General features: G+C 27.1%; 1 protein-coding gene across 1 annotated transcript; it reads right to left on the bottom strand.

Annotated features, from left to right (window-relative positions):
* Window positions 1–10512: 10512 nt before the first annotated feature.
* Window positions 10513–12809, bottom strand: LOC125860690 (transcription factor bHLH137-like). The gene is made up of 7 exons (XM_049540699.1): window positions 12365–12809; window positions 12117–12272; window positions 11655–11720; window positions 11436–11504; window positions 11252–11341; window positions 10963–11130; window positions 10513–10641 (listed from the first exon to the last, which is right to left on the bottom strand). Exons 1-7 carry the CDS (start codon window positions 12737–12739, stop codon window positions 10549–10551), a joined length of 1017 nt encoding a protein of 338 aa, XP_049396656.1. The 5' UTR covers window positions 12740–12809; the 3' UTR covers window positions 10513–10548.
* Window positions 12810–19635: the final 6826 nt, after the last annotated feature.

The raw sequence follows: 19635 nt of genomic DNA, 5'->3' as shown, positions 1-19635 counted from the left end.
TTATAAGTTTATATACTTTATTTATGACAATTTTTCACTTTAAATAAGGGTATAATAGGAAAAAATTTGTTGTCCTTTTTTGATTTGTCAAAATGGACAACTAAATAGGGACAACTAAAAGAGGAAATATGGACAACTAAATAGGGACGGAGGGAGTATTATTTTAAAACTTACTTATATATTTTCTCTTTTATCTAATATATGTTTTCTTTTTTTCGCGCCATATATTTTTGGATAAATTTCTAGGTAAAGTATTTTTGGAATGGTTACTCGAACATGTTTTTGGAGACAAAAGAATCGAATTTCTTCTGAAGATTTAAAAAAAAAAACGAAATTTCGGAACGTTTTGGCTATAAATAATTAGTAAGTACTACTCCCTTTGTCCACTATTAATTGTTATACTTTTCATTTTTAGAGTCAAACTATAAAAATTTTGACTAACATTTTAGGATATATTTTTTCATCATATTGATATGTAAAAATTGCAATGTATGGTATTTTTCGTATAGTTTTTGAATATCTAAATTTTTTGTTTAAAAAATTGAATTAATATAGTCTAATTTAATTTTAAAAATAAGTTAATTGACTTTTGAAAAACACAATATGACAAATAAAAGTGGACAAAAGGAGTACTATTTACTATATTTAGTTGGGAAAAGCAGATACTCACAATCTTACGATCCGTCATGTCACGCGTGCAAGAAGCACAGTTGCTATAAAAAACAATTATTAGGTTTTCGATTTTCTTATTACTTGTTATAACGGTATTTTTAAAAATTTAAAATTTTATTGGTATTATGTATCTTTGTAGCAAATATATAGTATGTCTAAAAACTTTAACATCGAACATTTTCTCAATAGAGACTACAATAAATACATAACATATATTTTAGGTGTTAATTCCCTCATATATATATATAATAACATACACTTCATATACATCTTATATACTTTTCACAATATAGTTGGCTTCCCTACAATTGATGGCGTTCTCATATAATTTGAAAATACATACATTAAGTTGAGTTGGCCACATATATGGTTGATCTTCATATATAATATATATTTCTGCAACTTATACTTTGAAAACACATACAATCAAAATTAGATATTATAATTACGTGATTTCAGTTGAATTAAATATCACATACTTTTAATTATACAACAAATTTTACTATGTTTTCATAAGAAAATGATGCTATGTTATCTCACTAAAACTAATTAATATATTGCAAGAATTCTTTCTTTTTTTTGCTCGCACTTTCAGATTCAACTAATTTAAATTTACATTAAAAAAAATTATTTTTAAAAATTAAGTTAATGGTCCCACGAATGATAGCTCTATGACACATGCATGTCTCTGACTTATGGAATAGAGGTTAAGGTTTGGTTACTTCAACATTACTTTTCCTTCTATCTATTACTCCCTCCGTCCCTATTTACTTGTCCATATTTCCTTTTTTAGTTGTCCCTATTTAGTTGTCCATTTTGACAAATCAAGAAAGGACAACAAATTTTTTTCTATTATACCCTTATTTACACTTCTTGAAAATTGTAAAAGTGTATGTTGTTTCCCTCCAATTTATTTCACTTGAATTCAAATAAGTGGTTGTAATTTTGAAGTGAAAAGTTGTCATAAGGGTAAAATTGTAACTTCACTGTGCTAATCATTGTTGCCTTAATCTGTGTGTCATTTCTAAAGTGGACAACTAAAAAGGGACGGAGGGAGTATCAATCTAATCTAAACTTTAACGATCGAAAAATTTCCCTTTTTTGAAAAAGAAAAAATTGGGGTACCTAAGGAAAAGGGAGCTATGAAGCAAAAAATATAATACGTGGAATCAAACTTTAACCAACAAAATAAAAATTTGAATAAATAACTAATTAAACTATTATGATTTTCGAATCTTTCTTAATTTGTTATACTTTTGAAATTCTAAAAGGCAAAATAGGTTAAAAAGATAAAAGGGAAACAAAAGTAAGCACTGATGAATGTGATCTTGGTCATATAGGACAAGGTATCACACATGACCATTCATTAAATTACATGTTATGTATTTACGTCTAGCCACCCTTTTGGACTTACTATGAGATTATGACAACCTCACATTAATTACTGTCCTTTTCCTTTTGACCATATATAAATTTTGGAAAAGAAAACGATAACATGAAGTGAAATAAAGGAAAAAGATAAAAGAGATTGTGATGTGAGGTTTTGCTAAGAAATCTTGTGGACTATTAATTTGCTAATTATAAATGAAAAATATTATATCCTCAAAAGTTATAGAGAAAATATTATTAAGTTTGGTTTTGATATTTGTGACACAATAAATCTGTAATTGTAATTTTTTAACTTTGACTTGTATATATATTTTATATAATAGAAAGTTTTCACTTTTCAGAAAAGTTTTCAATTATATCATACTAAAAATTAATGCATGTAAAAATACTCAAACAAAATACACAAGTAAATCGATCCCCTTTTGTATAACACAAAATGATATTTCAATCATTACCTTAATTATTCATTCCTTATTTATCATTACTTATTAAATAATATAAGTGGTTTGGATAGGTAAAAATAATTTTGGACTTATAATTTTAAAATTTTAGTTATTTTTAGTGATAAGAACCTGAATGTTAAATCGATCAAATTTATGTCTTAGATCCACTTTTTCATAATAGTGCACTCATCATCTCAAAATCCTAAATACACATATGTAATCAAATCATCATATATAAGACTAATCTAAATCGTAATGGAATAAATAAGTCTTGCAATATATATATATATATATATTCAAATTAATTAAACTTAAATAGGAGTAACGAACATGAAAAAACATAAGAAAATAAAAGGTTGAATAGCGTTGCACTGAAGATCAAGAAGCCTCGATTGCATGGAAAAGTTGTTGACTACGTGGAGAATTATTATTTATTGTTGACGTGGCAATTCTAGAAACTCAATGATTGAAAACCTGGCGTTGTTACAACGCCACGTATACATATCAACAAGTAACTTTTTGAATGATGACATGGCATGCTAAATATCCCAGAGTTAATATTCCAATTGTATATATTATAGGAAAAAATGCTATGGTCAAAATGAAACAATATGTTTATAAAGTTTTACGACTTTTATTTTTATAATAACAAATTGAAATGATACAATTGTGCTGGATAAATAGAAGGGCCTACTAATTGAGTTTGAAAGGTTCCAACAATTGATTAACTTTCAAATGATGATAGCCATTACTTTTTCCTTGTCGAAAGCTAATAGTTATTACTCCTTTTAAGCTAATCGATTAAGAAAAGAATTCCAGAATCAATCTGGAAAGTTGAGCAATTATTGAATTTATTATTTCAATCGTTCTAAAATAAGTGTCGATTTAATTTATTTTATGTGTATTAAGAAAAACATAAAGTAGTAACTTCTTGTTATTAATCAATGCTAGACTGCTATTTCTGGTCTGTAATTTATATTTTGTTCGGATGGTTGTTACCTATTGTATTGTGTTATATATCCGTTTAAACGATTTAAATTTTATTATATTATATTATTAAATTCATTATTACGTAGATTTGACTTACCTTAAAGTCTTAAGAGCACATTAATTAGTCGTACGTGTTGTCTAATCAATTTATTTTATTAATGTAAATTATTAGTTCCCAAGTAATAGAGTATATTTGGTTTCGACAAACAAAATTATTTTTTAATTATTGAAACATGCGAATATTTTCTCATTGATTTTAAAAGTAATTCTTTGGCACTAACATTTTGGTTTTATAAATTAATTTTTATTTTTTAGTACAAGAACTAAACACTGATTCAGATTAATCAAATCATAATTTTCTTGTCCACGATTTGTGGATATAAGTTAATCTCATAAAATTAATATATAATAATAATAATGAATAGATTTTGTGAATAATAAAAGCCAAGTATGTGCTTAACCAATCATAGGCACTTCCCCTGGTCGGTAGGAAGTTCTTGAGAGTACAACATACTTTTGTATTAAATATTTGGAGTTAAATGGAAGATTCAAGTTATTTATTAAAATATATAGATATAAAAGCAGTCCCCATAGTATTTTGCTTCAAGTTTTCGTTGTATTAAATTACTGTTGATTTGTCGTGTTTTTTAAAATAATATTCTGTGGTGATTTTTTATTTTTGAAATTCCATTTTTCATATCTGCTCTGAATTGTTTTTTCTTTTAATCAAAGAATTATCAAAAATAATTGATAAGATCTATTTATATTCTACCTTCTACAGATTTCATTACGTTGAGTATGTTGTTGAACTCCCCCACCCGCACCCCACCCACCAAAAAAGGAGAAATATTTCCCAAAATGAAGTGAATGATTTTGCTTTTGAAGCAAGAAAAAAAAAGGGGGGGGGGGGGGGGGGGGGNGGGGGGGGGGGGGGGGAACTTGTGGTAATAGAGATTGACAAAGCACCTATAAATTTAAGCATAATTTATTAAAGCCACGAAAGTTAATTGCCGACATTTTGTAAGGAGACGACCACTAATTTTGTTTTTTTTTAAAAAAAAATTAGAGCAAGCGATATTGACCAAGGAATTGAAGAAATAAATTATAGAAAATTTAATAAAGTAATTAAAATGTTATATTTGGCAGGAAATGACAATGTGAAAAGCTAACTAATTATTATTGATGACAAACCAAAAACTGTCTGATTGGAACAATTTATAATTTTCGGATCACATAACCTCAAACCTGCCAACCTTATTCATCATTATCGTTTCCTTAATTTTGCTTTTGCCTTTCTTTTTTTTTTTTTGGATTTTTCTTCTTTTCGTTTGTGTCTAAAGAGATTCATGTGAGAGACCAAACGATAGTATTGAGCGAGCATTTATAATTTTTTTAAAAAACTATATAAATGCTAGGTGTTAATGCATTGTGAGTTCAAGTACAGACGTTTCAAAAATTCATTATTAGAAGTACTTATCATAATCAAATAACTTTTGTATTAACAGTAAAACTAATAACAACATATTTCATAATTACGATTTGTGGAGGGTAAGATATAAGGAGACCTTGGATAAAGAGACTGTTTTCGATAGACTCTTGGTTCAAAAGAAGTTTAATAAAAGATTAAAAAAAATAACGATAACAAAATAACAAGATGAATAATGGTAAAACTAGAAGAATGTAAATAGAATTTACTTTTGGACAGGATATGCACTAAGAATGTTATGTGAAGTAATATATTTTAATTTAATTAACTTATGAATTGAAATACATGTAAGACCAAATCTCTTCATTCAATGGGACCTTAAAGTATAATAAAACTACCAAACTGTGTTTGGTATCGCTCATTTTAGAGTCTAAACACATATTGTAAGACATTCATGTTTAATTGGCATATCTAAATAGAACCTAATGAATTTTCAATATAAATGACGATTAATCTATATAACTAAACGACCCTTAATTAATTAGGTGATTTAACTTCACATGATTATTAATTTTGTCAATGTGGGGACTATTTGGGAGACAAATTAATGAGTTGGGAGGGGGCATAGGTGTCAAATCAATTAATTACTCTCTCGTCCCAGAAGTAGATAAAATTAATTTTTATTTGTAATTTAACGTTAATAGTAATAATTCTTGAAATACGGTACTAATTACGGAATGCTATTTTATTCAAATACTAATGAAAAGTAAAAGAATAAAAATTTCTTCTAATTAATATTTTGAAGGAGTGTATTTACGATAAATAATTTGAGACACGAGAAATAGTTTAATTAGAACATAATTCATAGATGGCTGCACAATGTTTTTTGATAAACAGTATTATATCAAAATTGCATTTAATAAATTTGCTTAGTAAGAGGGACATAATTTATTCGAGCAGGTTCGATATGTCCACTTTTTAGCCAATTGGGACATAAAGATCGAGATATATATATATATATATATATTATAACATATTTATATACTAATAATTTATTCTGAAGTGTACACTAAATTTTGTTGGGAGGGTGGGGATAACCTCTTTTCTGATTAGTCATGTCTTGTTCTTTTGGCAAAATTGATAGAACTTTTAATGGAAATCTGCCATCAGACTGAGGGACAAGATAGGCAAAGAAGCCAAGCAAGGTGTCAAGTCTTAAATAAAAGCTTCTTTGCTTGTTAGGCTACTAGTACTAAATAGATTACCATCTTCGAATTTGAGTTCTAAAAATAAAGAAATCACTGATAGAGAACATTGCTTCTCTCATGAACGTCCTTACATGATGTGAATCAAGATTAGTCAAGACCATCAAATTTGTGAATAGTGTGTGGGGCTCTTTCTATTTCATTATTAATAATATAGCAGCATAAAAAGAATGATATATGGAGCATTATATTGGAGTGTGATGTTTAAATATAATGGGAGTCCTCTAATTGTATGGGACACTTCTTTTAAGTTGTTCAAGAGCATTAAAAATTGACAAATCAAGGGAATTAGAAATAGATTATAATTAAATGGGGCTTATCATTGGATGAATATTGTAACAAACTAAAGATTTGCAAATCTCTGATTGGCATGTAGGTAGTAATTAGTAGGGATAAAATAAACTGTGACTGTTCCAACATGTGGCTCTAAAATCCTTTATGTCTCCTTGAAACAAGAAAATCACATGGAAAGGTCTTTATAATTCATATACAATTGGACAAGAAATCACTTATAAATAGTGTTTAAGATGGTAGTACCTTCTTTTTTTTTTAACCTCCTAGCTTACTTTTCATAGCTGATTTAATTCCCCTAATGATTGTTTAAGTGAATATAGATCTGATCCTAATCATTGTTTAAGAGAATACTCCTTTTAATCCACTATCATTTCATAATTATGAATTAAGTACTCCTTTCAATGTCATTTTACTTTGGCCTTGTATAAAAAATAAATATTTTATTTTATTTGTCTATTTTTAGTATAACAAGGGAGTTGTATTAATAAGGCTAGAATTTCAAAGCATTATTAAGAATGTTAGTTCAGTAAAATACATATTTAATTAAAATTTAAAAAAAATACTTCAGATCAATATGTGTCAAGTAATATGAAATATAGGGAGCGAAAAATTTAATCAAAGTGATCAAGCTAAAAGGTTGGTCCTAGCTAGGTGTTTCTGGAATATTGACTATATCATATATGGAGATGCATGCACTAATATAATTAGTAGGGTTAGAGTATTTGCTTTTATCCTCCAGGTCAAGGAGGTGCAGTCTTGTCAATATTATTTCATTGTTCTGAAAAAAAAAGATGTATTCAGTAAGAAAAAAGTAGTTCTTAATCACAATTTATGTGATGAAGTTTAATTAGGTTTGTCATTTAGAAGATAATTTTTAAAACTTAATAAAGTTTAAAATGAATCATAATATTTGTTCACTGTTAATAATTTCATAAAAGGTAACTGGATTTTTAAAATTATTTTCTAAATAAGAAAAAATATATTTTTTGGACAAGACAAAAAGAGGAGAGAGAGAGAGAGTATATGATATACATAAATTGGTATAAATGTAGTCTTACTTATTTTTTGTTAGTCTGCTCAAAATTGAAAACCTTGTTTATATATGAGTTAAAAAAATAGCAACTTTCACATATACCAAACATAGAAATCATATTTGTATGTTATAGCTATAGTTTGCATAATTGCGCTCCATAGGAAATTTTATGTTTGTTATGGAGCCTTTGATTTGTATAATTCGCTAGATACATCCAATTTTATAAAATTGTTCAGTTTTGTATAAATTTATTTATACATTGTAATTTGTATAATAAGATCTGTATTTATTATTATTATTATTTTATTTTGTTGGTAACTAAATTTCCATTAATCACCAAAAGCAAGTCTTTACAGAGCCATAGCAATACATACACAATAAGATCTGTATTTGTATAATTATAAGTGTATAAGATGAAAATATACGTATTTGTATTTGTATATACATTTTTCTCTCGCTTTATACAAACACAAACGCATTTTATACATTTTATACCGAAATGTATAAAATGGCTAATTGTATACCGAAAATGACTAATTGTATATCGAATCAGATTGCAAAAAAATGAAATGTTTGATGCGAATTACAAATAAAATAAACTATAGTTATAACATTTAATTTGAATTCATAGTTTGCTATTTCATATAATTTTTCTTAAATTCTTATGTACAGTTAGTTTACCATCTTTTACCCCATCAGATAATTTTAAAGGTAAATATAATAACTTGGTGAAGTAATATTAATGGTTTACCTGTTTAATAAAGTTGTAATTTACATAAGAGTAAATACTAATAATATTAAAAGGAAAATTGAAACCTAAAGCTCTAATGCGGGATTCGAACACCAATTGAAAAAAAAAAAGTTAGAATCCTAAATGTACTCTTTAAATCATACAAAATGTCATGTCAAGTTGTTTAAAAATGTGTCATAATGTGATCTATCCTATGCCTTATAATTCAACAGATCATAAGTGAGAAAAAATTCACAACAATTGGTGAGAAAAAAAAATTCACAACAATTCAATAAAATTGCATCATAAATGCATAGTAACTAAATTGTTTTGTGAATACTCCCTCTATCCCTAATTACTTATCCACTTTTGAATTGACACACATACTAAGAAAACAATTAATGACATAGTGAGTTTACCATTTTACCCATGTTTATTATGAAGTGGATGAAAAGTTCTACATTTTTCAAAGTAATTAGTCATTTAATTGAGGGTATAATAGGTAAAAAAAAATTGTCCTTTCTTGATTTGTCAAAATGGACAAATAATTAGGAACAACTAAAAAATGAAAAGTAGACAAGTAATTAGGGACATTTGGAGTAATAAATTTTGCCACTGCATTACTGCTAGGGGTGTGCACTATTTGGGTTAAACCGAATAACCAAACCAAATCAAACCGAATTTTTATTTGGATTGGTTTTTGGGTTTTTGTTTTTCGGATTGGTTTTGGATTAATAAATTACTTTGTTTGTTTTTTTGGTTTGGTTTCAGATTTAAAAAAATAAAAACCGAAAAAACCGAATTATCTCTCTCTCTCTATATATATATAGGTTAGAATTAAGTCGGAGTTAACCACTTTTGTCCCTTTTTGGTTATTGCCTTTCACGATGATTACGTTTATATTTTATGCTTGAACATCTATAATAGGTATACTTATAAGTATCATGTTGTAAGTTTTTCTTATGATTTATATTAGAAAGTATATTTAAGGGATTCAATATTATTACTTTGGTTATGTTATTAATTATTAACATAACCGAATAACCAAACCGAAAAAAGCCGAACCAAATAGAGGAAAATCAAATCAAACTAAATTTATTTTGGATCGGATTGGATTACACTTTTACAAAGCTAAGAATCAAAAAATTCAAACCAAATAATGTAAAATCAAATCGAAAACTCGAATGCACACCCCTAATACTGCAATAGTACTAGAAAAAAACAGTAGTAGTTTGACCAAGTCTTTTCTCCAAGATGAAAGGCACAGTAAATCCGTTAACATAGAGCTATCCTAGCTAGGGTTAATGTTAGCCTAACACAGAAAGATTCCATAGTACAACTCTAGATATGAAAACAACTAACTCTCCATTTTTTGTGCTCACCAATCATCTCAATCCCAAAACAACACATTAAATATTAACATATATTGCTACTACAAATGTAAACATATCCAATTGTAGGGTATACAAAGTAATATGTCGGTTAAAAAATTATACGATATATATGTAAAGTCAATTCTAGTTTTATTTATGTGATTATATTTTTATATTTTAAATCGTTTAAGTGAAATATTTTGTCTTCATAATGATGTAATAAAACAAGAAGTAAAAATAACATCAAGCAACACTCTTATTTTTTTAAATTTCCCACCCGGTATCCTGACTAAATTTAGATTCGTGCACATGGGTAAAATATTCCCTAACAAAGTGACTCCATACTCAAGGGGACTCGAACACAAGACGTTTGATAATACAGGAAGAAGATGGTAATACAAAGCAACAATCATATTATCATAACTAAGTACACATGGTAATACAACAAGAAAGATTTAAAAAAGAATTACATTTTTTTTTCTCTAATCTAGCTAAGCTAGGGTTTTAACCACCCACCACCACCATCATCACATGGCTCTAGGATTATATAAGTCAAATATTGGACAGAACCAACAATCAAAAGGCCGGATCTCCCAAAAAGATGTGTCTCAAATAATTCTGCCTGCAGCTAGCTGATGACTTCTAAGTACTCTTTTGGCTTCCACTCATTTAATTAATTCCCAGCTTTGATAATAGGGTGATTTTACAATATAATCCTCCATGCACAAGTTATTATATACTAGAGGCTTAGCTAGTTATAGTCAGGTTTAATGGATCTAGATCCCTGCACAAATTAACAAAAATAATTATCAGCTCTAATTATTATTTGTAGATAAATTAAAATATTGTGATATCTTTTTTTTTTCTTTTAGCACTTGATGGATTGCTCACCAAATGTTGTGTAGGGCAGGACAGTAGGGGCCTGGTGTTATATTAATGGAAAGAACAAAAGTTGTTGCTGAATCCTGACTGATTTATTATTTTTTGTCTTTGGTCATCTGCACCCCATAAGAGCTGTCCATTACCCTGAAAAAAAATTACTATTCCATGTTAGAAAATTTCACATCATGTATATTACCTAGCTATATACTATTTATCAATCATATTCTACAGTATTTTTTCTATGTATTAACGTTGATATAATATAAAACTATACTACTTATAAGGTAATTACAGGTAAATCTTCGATAACATGATAAAAATAATAACTAATTAACCTTAGTAATAATGTGTCATCAAAATGTTGGATATCAATTCCATCATTATTGTGTCCTTTTTAGGTGTTTGTCAATTTGTGTGATTATGAATATATAATGACTATAAGTAGATTCAATGAATATGTAATACCTGAGGAATAGAATTAGGGAAATGGGCTTGTTGAAACATGAGTGATGTTGAATTATCCAAAAATGGATAGCCACTATTAGTGTTAGCAATTACTTCAGCTGCCTGTGATGTAGTAGTTGTGCTACCTTGCTGAATATTTGCCATTTGTGTCTCCAAGCCACTCAAACTCTGGAAAAAAAAATCATAAAAAATGAGTCTGATTAATAATGAAGTCAAAACTTGAAAAATTAAGTTTTTGAAGTTGTATTTGAAAATAATTTTTAAAATTTATGACTAAATGCTAAGTTACCTGGTCATCAGGTCTGACCATGAGTGCATCTAAGTCCATTCCAAAGTCATAGTACATTGGATTCAAAGAAGTAAGTTTCATGGAGAGAAACTGAAACATGAGAGACACAGTTAGTACTAATATTTTAATTATACAATGTTAAATATAAAGGAAATTATTAATTTATCATTCTCTTTTTTTTTACCTCAACTTGGTTTTGCAAAGATTGGACATAATTAATTATCTCATCCAACATAAGGGCCTTTCCAGTTACCTGATCTCATTCAAGACACATGAAAATTGTCAGAAGAATTATTATTTAAAAGATTTTAAAATTCTAATTTCTTTAAAAAGTGCCTTTCCATTGTACATGGAAAGACAAATAAAAGACAAAAAAAATTACTGAATTAACTTTGTCATTTACCTTGTCACAACCAGGAACAAGAGATTGCAATATCTTCATCCTTTCACTTATTTTCTCTCTCCTCACCTGAAATCATATCACAAGCTAAACAGTGAAAAAACTGTTGCACATAAATAATAGTAGTAGTAGACAACACGGTTATGATGGAGTGGTAAGTATCGAATTGGTTATGAATTCGTTTTAGATAAGAAGCATTTTAATTCAATGTGGTACTTTTCAATACGAATTCAAATTTATTCAACTTGGTTTTTCGTTAAATTTTAATACTCGTTCTGTCTCAATTTATATGACTTACTTTTCTTTTTAATTGGTAAAAAAAAAGACACATTACTATATTAAATAACAATTTAACTTCAAAATATTCATTTATTCTTAATAAAATAATGTATAGTTACACAAATAAACTCGGTGTCAAATCGAACGGAGGGACTAATAGCTAAAGGGGCAAAAGTAAAATTATACCCTTTCAGCAAGACTATGGCTATCAGTTGCCTGGCCCCTTCTTGCTCTAACATGAATGTACCCTGTTGGTGCTTCTTCATTAGCTTTCTTCTCATCTTTGGCTACTAATTTGCTATTAATTTTCTTCTTTTTCCCGTCATCACCCTGTTTCTCATTCTAATAAGATTAAAAAAAAAACAGAGCAATCATTAATCCCAATTCCAAGAAAATGAACAATTTACAAAACAGAAATGGAAAATTAGAATTACCTTAGAATGAGCAGAAGTCATAGAAGAAGACCCTTCACTAGATTTTCTTTTCTTTTCCAAAGGACTAAAATTAGCCTTATTATTATTTCCACTTTCAATTTTATCAGTAACAGAGGAAGAATCCATATCTAAGCTTATACTGCTGCTACTTTTAGGGTCGTTCATGGTTTGATCAAGGCAAAAGCTATTTTCATGAAGAATTAAATTGGAAGGGAATTCCTGTTGGTAAAATTGAGGAAAACAATTTTGTACTATACAAGAATTGTTTGGTTCCTCAAAAAAGCCAGACATCTTAGTAGGAGAAGTTGGCAAAAATACTGAATCAAGAAGAAAAGAGTTATTGTGTTGTAATTGGTGTGATGAAAAAGCAGCCATCTTTTTGTTTAGTTTTGTGATTTGCTTTGGTATTCTCAATGAAAAAACAGAGGAAGTGAGAGATAATAATGGGTCTGAGAAAATCTCAAAGGGTCAGGTTTATATAAAGATGAAGAGAGAGATAGGACATAATTTTATTTTATTTTAGCTAAATATTGGAAATATGTTTATTTATTTTCTAGTTTATTCCCATGCATTTGACTGGTCTAATCAAAGCTTGGGGGAGGTAGGGTCTGTTAAGTTTGCTGGTAGCTTATTACTATATTATAGTTGGAATTATATGAATAAGGGAGAAACTCCATGAAAGGAAAATTAATGATTCATATAAATCGCTTAGTGGGAAATGTCCTGAAGAAATCCAACGAGTAACTAATAATCCTGTTATACAGAAAAAAGTAACTATTATGCCCTTTTCTGACGAATCGTATAGTTTTACAATTTCATCGACTAAAAAGGTTATCAAATGAATTGTAATTACAATTGAAACGATCGAAAAGGAAATGTGAGTTAATATATGCTCTAAGGTTGAAAATATCATAAAAAATCTTAAAAAAGAAGAGTCCCTTAATTACATAATTCTAAAATGGAAGAGTCTAGGAATAACTATCGATGGTCCAATAAGATCACTATTAATGTTCAATATATTTATAAAATATATAAGTGGCCCCCATCACTTTCCACTTAAATACTACATATTATATATTATTAATTACTATACTATAAATCACAACTAATATCCAATATATTTATCAAACTATATAAGTGGGCCCCACCACCTTCCACTTAAATACTACATATTATATATTAATTACTATACTATAAATGACTTAAATACTCCATATTATCTATTACAATAATTAACAATTATTTGACACTTTAAATTCTATCAATGCCATATAAATTAGGATAAAAAACCTAACATATAATATTTAAATATATTTAAAAATAATATAAGTAATAACTATACATTACAATAATTAACAGCTTAATTATTTAAAACTTATATAAAAAATTTAATTGACTCTCTAAAATCTATTGGTACCACATAAAATGTATTATATAATAAACATATATTGTTTGAAATTGACGAAAAAGAAACAATAAATTACAATAATTAATAAAAAAATAGTCCACTCCAAAAAATCTATCAATTAACAACATATATTGTTTGAAATTGACGAAAAAGAAACTATAAATTACAATAATTAACAAAATAAATCTCTCGACTCCAACAAATCTATCAATTAATGCCACATAAATTGGGACATGGCAAATAACATATATTATTAAAAAATTAGGTTCAAAATGTACTATAAAATACAATAATTAACAACTTAATATATTAAAGAGACATATAAAAAATGGTTAATATTTGAAATTCTGCATGTGCCACATAAATTAGAACAAATAGAGTAATAAATATTATTTTCAAAATTATGTAAAAAAAAAGTACTACAAATCACAATAGCTAACAATTTAAAATATTTTTAAAATCATATAAAAATTTCAATAACTTCTCAAATTCCATAATATAACACTTAAATACTACATATTATATATTAATTACTATACTATAAATGACTTAAATACTCCATATTATCTATTACAATAATTAACAATTATTTGACACTTTAAATTCTATCAATGCCATATAAATTAGGATAAAAAACCTAACATATAATATTTAAATATATTTAAAAATAATATAAGTAATACTATACATTACAATAATTAACAGCTTAATTATTTAAAACTTATATAAAAAATTTAATTGACTCTCTAAATTCTATTGGTACCACATAAAATGGATTATATAATAAACATATATTGTTTGAAATTGACGAAAAAGAAACAATAAATTACAATAATTAAAAAAAAAAATAGTCCACTCCAAAAAATCTATCAATTAACAACATATATTGTTTGAAATTGACGAAAAAGAAACTATAAATTACAATAATTAACAAAATAAATCTCTCGACTCCAACAAATCTATCAATTAATGCCACATAAATTGGGACATGGCAAATAACATATATTATTAAAAAATTAGGTTCAAAATGTACTATAAAATACAATAATTAACAACTTAATATATTAAAGAGACATATAAAAAAGGGTTAATATTTGAAATTCTGCATCTGCCACATAAATTAGAACAAATAGAGTAATAAATATTATTTTCAAAATTATGTTAAAAAAAAGTACTACAAATCACAATAGCTAACAATTTAAAATATTTTTAAAATCATATAAAAATTTCAATAACTTCTCAAATTCCATAATATGACATAAATTTAAAAAAAAAGTGTTATAAATCATAATAAATAGTACAATATTTAAACTACTTTAAAAGCATTATAAATTGTAATAAATAATACAACAATTTAAATTACTTAAAATTTAACGACTTAAAAATATTTTTTTAAATGTATTAAAATTTTGGTTAATTGTCAAAACTTTACATGTGCCACATAAATTGGGACATGGACAGTCACACATATTTTTTTAAAAAAATTACATTAAAAGTATTCTATCAATTAACAACATATATTGTTTGAAATTGACGAAAAAAAAACTATAAATTACAATAATTAACAAAATAAATCTCTCGACTCCAACAAATCTATCAATTAATGCCACATAAATTGGGACATGGCAAATAACATATATTATTAAAAAATTAGGTTCAAAATGTACTATAAAATACAATAATTAACAACTTAATATATTAAAGAGACATATAAAAAAGGGTTAATATTTGAAATTCTGCATCTGCCACATAAATTAGAACAAATAGAGTAATAAATATTATTTTCAAAATTATGTTAAAAAAAAGTACTACAAATCACAATAGCTAACAATTTAAAATATTTTTAAAATCATATAAAAATTTCAATAACTTCTCAAATTCCATAATATGACATAAATTAAAAAAAAAGTGTTATAAATCATAATAAATAGTACAATATTTCAACTACTTTAAAAGTATTATAAATTGTAATAAATAATACAACAATTTAAATTACTTAAAATTTAACGACTTAAAAATATTTTTTTAAATGTATTAAAATTTTGGTTAATTGTCAAAACTTTACATGTGCCACATAAATTGGGACATGGAGAGTCACACATATTTTTTTAAAAAATTAAATTAAAATTATTCTATCAATTAACAACATATATTGTTTGAAATTGACGAAAAAAAAAACTATAAATTACAATAATTAACAAAATAAATCTCTCGACTTCAACAAATCTATCAATTAATGCCACATAAATTGGGACATGGCAAATAACATATATTATTAAAAAATTAGGTTCAAAATGTACTATAAAATACAATAATTAACAACTTAATATATTAAAGAGACATATAAAAAATGATTAATATTTGAAATTCTGCGTGTGCCACATAAATTAGAACAAACAGAGTAATAAATATTAGTTTCAAAATTATGTTAAAAAAAAGTACTACAAATCACAATAGCTAAAAATTTAAAATATTTTTAATATCATATAAAAATTTCAATAACTTCTCAAATTCCATAATATGACATAAATTAAAATAAAAAAATAATATATATTGGTCCCCGTGCTGGCACGGGGTCCTATATCTCAATTTTGCTCGGATTTGCTGTTGCGATACTAAACTTTCATGAGGACCTATTACCTCCCTAGACTATAATATCGTATTTTAAATATATATATTTGCCCACGTGGACATAAAAAATAATGCAAAATTATAAATAGTAATGAGTCCACGTGGGCACATATATACCTTTAAAATACACTATTAAATAGTTCAGGGGGTAAAAATACGGAATTAAATAGTATAGGGAGGTAATAGTTCCTTATGAAAATTTAGTATCGCAACGGCAAATTCGACCAAAGTTGGGGTATTTTTTAGACCCTTATCCCTATAAAGAAATATGAAATTTATGTTTAAGATATTAAATAATAAGTAGATAATGAGTATGAATAAGTCATTATAGAGAAGAGATCTTGAGTTCGAGTGTTGTTGAATTTTATTCCAATATGAGATATTTTGATATGAATAAAACTTGATCAGATTTTAATATAAGTATCGAACATATAAATATAAAACTAAAAATGATAATGATATTAGAACAATAGTAGCAGAGTTTTATAAACGGAGTGTACTTGTTTGGCTATGACAGGAGTTGGGAGAGAGAGAGAGATAGAAGTAGTCTAAAAAAGAAATGAAGGAAGGTGATTAGAAAAAAAATATGATATAACTTCAGCTTACTGATAACATGATCCTAAAACGAAAGCTATGAACGTTTAAGATTAGAATAAAAAGTTGTAGTAGATAATCTTGGTGTTGTCACATATTTTGTTGGAGGGGTAGAGGGTCAGGCGACCTCTCAGAATGATAAGGGGTTATAAGGGGTTGTTTATGTGATGGATAAAGAAAAATAATAAATTTTAAGTACTCCTCAATTATTTGTCTGGTTACAAAGTGTAAGATAATTTATACCAGGATTACTAATTATGACTGAGATATATTATCCCTACTTGTGGGTGAAATACTAATCCTGGGATAACTTATCTCACGATAAAAATGTAAAATAACAAAGTGCCCCCTAAAATCCTCTTTTATAAACAAGCAACTTATTCTTAGAGGGTATTTTTGTAAACAACAACTTATTCTTAGAAATTATGCATGTCATGCATATTTGACAAACCAAACAGCCAATAAAAAATAACCTCAACATAACTAATTTCATCATAACTTATCTCAATATACTTATTCTATCATAATTAAGCTCAACATAACTTGTCTTTAAGCCGAACGACCCCTAAGTAGTAACATATTCTTTTATTCTTCAATGGGTATTATTATCTGTTGTTTTGTTTGCTTTGTATCATGTCTTCTTTTTGTGTGTCAAAAACTTTTCTTTTAGAACTGAGAGTCTAGTAGAAACAACATATATTCCTACCCGACAAAATAGGTATAAGTGGCATCCATCCTATGCTCATCAAGTGTTATTTCAATAAGATTGGGGACTAAAGCAAGCTTCATAATGAGGTCTTACTTTTTTTCCTTCTAATTGACATATATAAATTGATAACCATAATATATTTGGTGTAATCCTACAAGTGAAATCTACGGAGGGTAGGATGTATGCAAACCTTATGAAGTAAGAATGTAAAAAATGCAATTTTTCAATGAAAATGTATAGTATAAAGTTAAAATAATAAAATCAAACTCAAGAATTTAAGATATAATGATATAAAAAAAGTGTTATACTAAATTAAATTCGTAGATACAATGATATTGAAATAGTATTTGATTTGTCAAGTTGACCTTGCTTGTTGGGGATGAAGATGAGTGTATTATTGCTGTTATTACTTTTTTGTGTTAAAATTTCCTAAAACATGCATGACACACCCCAATTATAATGAAAATGTCAGTTGCTTTTTTTGGTCTTCCGTTGAATGGCTCTTTCATCAGAGAATCAGAGATGCAAACACTGAGATATGATGATTCAACTTTCAAGTCAGTTATAATTATGTAAAAATATGACAATTCACAAGAGTTGAAACGTAATAAAAACATCTATTCATTGCTATCATTAATTGTACTTGTTTTCAGCTCAGCTTTTAATTATTGTACTCATCACAAACCCCTATACTTTAGTCTAATATTTCTAGCACTAATTTAGTCATGGCCGTATTGTAAAATAGCTTACCTACATCCTTGATTAAAGCAAAAGTGGAAAATTGCATTATTACACCATAATTAGTAATCTGATAATACTTTCTCATGTTCCTAATTACTTGTCCACTTTTTCATTTATAGTTGTCCCTAATTACTTGTCCATTTTGACAAATCAAGAAAGGACAATTTTTTTTTACCTATTATACCCTCAATTAAATGACTAATTACTTTGAAATGCAAAACTTTTCATCCACTTCATAATTAATAGGGATAGAATGATAAACTCACTATGTGATTAATTAATTTCTTAATAGGTATGTCAATTCAAAAGGAGACAACTAATTAGGGATAGACGGAGTACTAAATTGGTATGAATGATTCTATCCTCAAAAAATTTAAATTAATAGATAAAAAGAAATCTTTATAGGATAAAAATCGAGCATGACAAATGGACGAATCAGGAAGTGATATGTGGCAAGAAAAATAGGTTGAAAGTGAGTAATTAGGAGGGATAACATCAAATACTATCCTCATCGTTAGAATGTGATTGAAAACGGTGTTAAAATAAAAATTATTCGTTCAAAATATAAAAAAATTAAAGGGGATTCAAAATTACTCCCTCTGGTCCATATTTACAAAATTAAGCTTTGCCCAGTGATGCTGCCAGCTATCAACACTGGACCTCAGGCTCATTCTATATTCATTATCCCTTAAACTATGTGAAACGAACAAATATGTCCTTACTATCAATATTTTGATCCAAAAATATCCTTGTCGTTAATAGTTTGGTCAATACCTCCCTTTTTTTTCTCTCTCTATATGCTAGCTGAATGTTTTGTCCTTGCAAGAATTTTGAGGACGTTATATCTTCAATATTTTTCAACCAAATTATAAGGGAAAAAGGACAAATATTGTCCCGAATTTTCGTAAATAATATGCAGATATCCCCGTCATACTTTTGGGACATTGGTGTCCCTGCCATTCAAAATCTAGAGCATATATACCCTTTATACTAACAGACATATACGTGTCATAATCTTATCCACCGAACCGATGGATAAGATTGCACCACGTGTCCCTATTTAGTTTTTCATTAGAGTGAAGGGTATACATGCTCTAGTTTTTGGAGGACAAGGGCACCAATGTCCCAAAAATATTATGAAGGGTATCTGCATATTATTTACGATAGTTCAAAGGTATATTTCTCCTT

The sequence above is a fragment of the Solanum stenotomum genome, chromosome 3 (genome assembly GCF_019186545.1).
Source record: "Solanum stenotomum isolate F172 chromosome 3, ASM1918654v1, whole genome shotgun sequence".
Taxonomy (NCBI): domain Eukaryota; kingdom Viridiplantae; phylum Streptophyta; class Magnoliopsida; order Solanales; family Solanaceae; genus Solanum; species Solanum stenotomum.
The sequence above is the reverse complement of the archived record's forward strand: the minus strand, read 5'-3'. Positions and strand labels throughout refer to the sequence as shown.